The 4672-nt window shown below is 37.6% G+C and overlaps 1 protein-coding gene across 1 annotated transcript; it reads left to right on the top strand.

The window, feature by feature from the left end:
• Positions 1-359: 359 nt before the first annotated feature.
• Positions 360-2368, top strand: LOC139203581 (putative defense protein Hdd11). Its single transcript, XM_070833396.1, has 5 exons — positions 360-552; positions 1351-1463; positions 1700-1809; positions 2113-2177; positions 2262-2368. The coding sequence occupies exons 1-5, from the start codon at positions 360-362 to the stop codon at positions 2366-2368; spliced, it is 588 nt and encodes a 195-aa protein (XP_070689497.1).
• Positions 2369-4672: the final 2304 nt, after the last annotated feature.

Raw genomic sequence — 4672 nt, 5'->3', positions numbered from 1 at the left:
AATCTCTGACAAAATATTTGTATATATATTTTTTGGACTGTGTATAGTCTATATTGGGATTTAAGATCACATAATAATGCTTTAAATTGCGTACTGTGGGTGTTAAAGTGCACACGCTGATGTTCTGCCTTGAAAAGTGTAAATATTCTTTTCCTGGAATCATGAAAGCATTCATCTGAAAAGCACGTTATGCTTGTAAAAGTGATTGTGGGAGAAAATCTTAATTTTGTGGTTGTATGACTCAGCAGCAGTATTTAAGTTAAAGTCCAACTCTTGGCTCAGTTCTGTGTTTTCTTCTCATTAATCCAACATTATTTTGCTATTTTTGCTCGCGGTGTGGTAGCTTTTCATTCAGCCTGATGGAGCTGTTCTTGCCATGGTTCATTACACTTCAAGTGTTCTGTTTGGTTTGTGGCTATCCCAGCGGTGCTCCCACTGGTGCCTGTGAGGATATGTTGCCTCGCCACGCTGGGATGCTGCCACAGGCTTCACTAGCACCCTACACTCTTCTCACCAACACCAGGACCTTTCAGCCCGGCAAACTCATAACAGGTGAGGTGTCCATGATTAGAATAAAAACATCATGTGAATCATTACAAATTATTGTAATGTATGTATATTAAAATGTGTAATTAAACTTGTAGACAGAAAGCTCACATTTTATATAGTAGTGGTATTTAAGGATAAATTAAGCATGGACATTTATAGAGAGAATGAAAATCATTTTTTCTCACTTTACAGATAAAGACAGACTTATCTTATTATTATTTATTTTATAGATGTGATTAGTTTTACAGTTTACAGTCAGAAAACCTTTTTATTTCCTTTATTATGTGTCATTTGTCCTTTGCTACACCTTTGTTGGGTTGAGTAATATTGTGCTATTGACATTATTCCTTAGATTAGTAATAGTATTTTCTTCTTAGATGAATACAGATGGCACGGTATCTCTCAGACTTTGACATCCTCTACTCAGCTCTGTGTCCCTGTGGGTTTTCTGTGATGTCACAGAACAACCACATCATTTTCAAATATCTTGAAACGCTCAAAGTCTTAATGTTCTATTAAGCCACTGTATTAATCAAAGGTGAAATGTTTTTACATATTAAAATGAGGCAAAGATACCACCTTGGACCTCATGTATGCATGTGTATGCCTCTGTAGTGCTCACTTTTTACATCATTAATGGTCTGGAAATGGTATTGATTTACTGTATAGAGTCATTATCCACCTATACATCTTTGTGATTCATTTTGAAGGCCATATTTTCATAAAACAGGTGACGTCTGCTTTATAGTTATTTCACTTATGTCCTGTTCCTTTCCTTTCCTTTCCTTTCCTTTCCTGCAGTGACTATCACTGGACCAGAATATAGAGGCGTGCTTCTGGAGGCCCGGACCGGCAGCAGCAGTAATGCTCTGGGGAGTTGGCAACTCCCTCCTCCAGACACAAGGTTTCTTGAGGTGAATCTGAAGCGTTTTCCACTTGAGTTAGTGACAACTAAGAGAGGAAGAGATGTGATGTGCATGTTGAGGGCCTCAACTCTCAAACAAACAAACTGGGAAACAGACTTGATTGCTAAATACGAAAGAAAATATCTTCTTTACTCTCTAAAGTCAGATTGATTTTATTATGTCAGTTCAAGCTTTAGAAGTGAATGCATCACCAGTTTCCTATAGGTGATATTTTGTATTTTTAGTGCACAGGGAATCCACAAGGTGCTGTTACTCATTTGAACACCAACCTGAAGGACAACACCACTGTATACAGCTGGATACCACCTGATTCTACAAGCCCAGTCTTCTTCATGTAAGGCAAAAATCTTTTTTTTACAAACAGAATGACATGAATCTACTTAAAACCATTATCTCATATAACACAAAGTCTATTTTAATGGCCTTTTTTCTGTAATAGTATTGTGCTTTCGTATTCTGAAGATCTTTGCAAAGTTTATTCAGTGAAACTAGAAAGGCTACAAAGCAAGTGCTTGATCCAATTTGGCCCTGACGAGGAAAGAGGAATTTCTCTACAAGTGGATCTTCTGATATTTGAATGAAGCACAGTCATCCAAACAGGAAACATCTCTGCAGTATATCTCTGTGTTTATTTCAGGGCCACAGTTGCTCAGCAGCGCACAGTCTTCTGGGTTAATGTGAGATCCACCACAATGACCACAGGTAAGAACAGCAGGGTGACAAATCAACAATACATTTAAAGAGAGAAACGTTTGTGACGATGTTTGTGTGTTTCCTGCTTCTCAGAGAAACCAGGTCTCATTTTGGCTACGGGTGCAAGTGCTGGAATGGCTGAAGAAAAACCTCTGCTCATCCTTGTGATGTATTTTCTGATGTTACAGCTGCTGGGGTGAACATCATGTGAATAGACAATATATTATGTAATCTGTTAGGCCGATTGTGTCTGACCGATGTGTGTTAAAAATCACCAGAGCTTTTTAGATTGTCTCCTTTTAAATTATGCAGTTTGCAGATCTATGACCTCATGTCATATTCCGATGACTTTCAATGATTTTTCTCTAAACATAGGACCTAAAACCTTTGCGCACATGGCTATTCACATGGTCCACATGTTTAATATCATACTGTAGATATAAATAGCCCTGCCCCTTTTAACAATGGACTTATATCCACAGACATTAATTATAAATGCACCAAAGTTGATAATGCACCATGCAGTCTTGTCCATAACTTTTATGGCGTGTGCGCTGTCATTTTTAATACATAAGAAAAAACGTTGCCGTCGGCAAGGAGAGAAACTGGGACACCTTTACAGATCTGAGTTGCCATTTAAAACATTATCATGCTCTCAACTAAATACATTAAAAGTTTCTAAGAGTTAAGGATAAGGAAAATAGGGTTAGTCATTCTGGTGAATATGCTTTTGTGACATGTAATATTTAACAATAAAATAATGATATTGTATAACAACAGGCAGGATACACTCTCATCCCCTTCATGCGCACACAGCATCCCTCCTTGCTCTTTATGTCGTTTTTATGTTAATGATAATTGTTCTCAAGTTTCCTCTGTTTGCTGATTCTCTTCATATATTCTATGCATCTGTGTTGTATGTGTGTATCTCTGATGATCAAGTTAATCCGTCACTTCACATAATAAAAAAACACATCAAATTAATTGAATTACTTTAATTTCATAGAGAGAGGGAAAGACAGGGAGAGGCAATGAGAGAAAGAGACAGATTTATAGAGGGAGATAGGTGGAATCCCGCTCTGGTGGTTTGTTGTTGACTGAAATTAATTCCACTTATCGAAGAGCATGTTACGACCTGCTTTTTCCACGTCGTTTGATCTATAACCTAGATTCCCAGTGTGCTGGTTCACAGAAACCCCGGGCAAATACAAAAGAGGCTTAAGACATGCATTGCATGTGAGATTTAAAGCTCTATACCATATCCATCATTTCCTGTCTGACTCCCATTTCCCTGCTCCACATGCTTCTGCACCCTCATATCATCTTATACAAAGACATCTGTCTACATTAGCAGTTAAAATTAACTGAATGAAGTGTTTCTATTTACAACCAATTAAGGGTGTCAAAATGCACATCATTACAGAAAAAACTACCCCTTCAACCACATACATCACAAAACCACACATGCAGAAAAACATTTTTAGCGACATTGGAGGATCTTTCTAATTAAGAAGTGGTGTCTAAGATTGATATCTGTCAACATATGAATTGCAGAATCTTGAGACAGTAAACATGGAGCAGCCCTACTGTGACAGGAATATATAAATGATTAAGCTACAATGTGGAGCTTCAATTCCCTTTGAGAATATCAAATTCATTCAACTCAAATGACGGTCACCTGACAATCAGGAGCTTTTTTCTGTACTGCATCTATAACATATGTGTCCCTATCTGGTGAAGTATTGATCTCCAATTCATTCATGTGCCCAAGGACACAGGCGTGGTCACAAGGCCAGGAAAACTCGATAATAATTAGTCTCTTTCCACTGTGGACCAAAAGCTACAGTACATCTATAAACAAGGGTGTCGAGGCCAGGACTAAAGCACCAGTCGTGCCATCAGCTGGTTCAATAGTAATTGACCTAATGTCATGTGGAATACTGACCTCCATTGTCCAGGTCCCACTCTATGAATTACACATCATTGATAACTTTTTCCAAAAGACAAGGTCATTTGTCCAGAGCGTGTGGAGAGAAACGCGGTGGAGAAGCTGCAGATAGTTGTTAGAGATGTGTGTTTATACCCTGACAAACTACTGTGGAACATCTGGGTGAAGGAAAAAGCTTCGGAAAACTTTCACCTCCATCAATCAGCTATGTTTCACATTTTATTCTGATACAAGCTGGGAACACTTTAGATTACAGCCCACAAGCTACACTGTACATATGTTGTAAACAACAAAAACTAGTTTTACTCATGAGTTAGTGAATGCATGTATGACATAGTGCTTTCCAGTTTTTGTAAATATTACATAAATATGACATTTTAATGTAAAGGTTCACTTCGATATGAGCACTGCGATTAAAAAGGTATTTACAGTGGAATAAATTTCTTTTTAAGTCTCTATTTGACACAAAGTTGATACCCCCATATTTCATATCCTTTTGTCAGTGTTTTATTAACACCCTTTATACACAAAATATTTACATAGTGACTTAAAGCCT

Source organism: Pempheris klunzingeri, chromosome 7 (assembly GCF_042242105.1).
Source record: "Pempheris klunzingeri isolate RE-2024b chromosome 7, fPemKlu1.hap1, whole genome shotgun sequence".
Lineage (NCBI taxonomy): Eukaryota > Metazoa > Chordata > Actinopteri > Acropomatiformes > Pempheridae > Pempheris > Pempheris klunzingeri.
The sequence above is the reverse complement of the archived record's forward strand: the minus strand, read 5'-3'. Positions and strand labels throughout refer to the sequence as shown.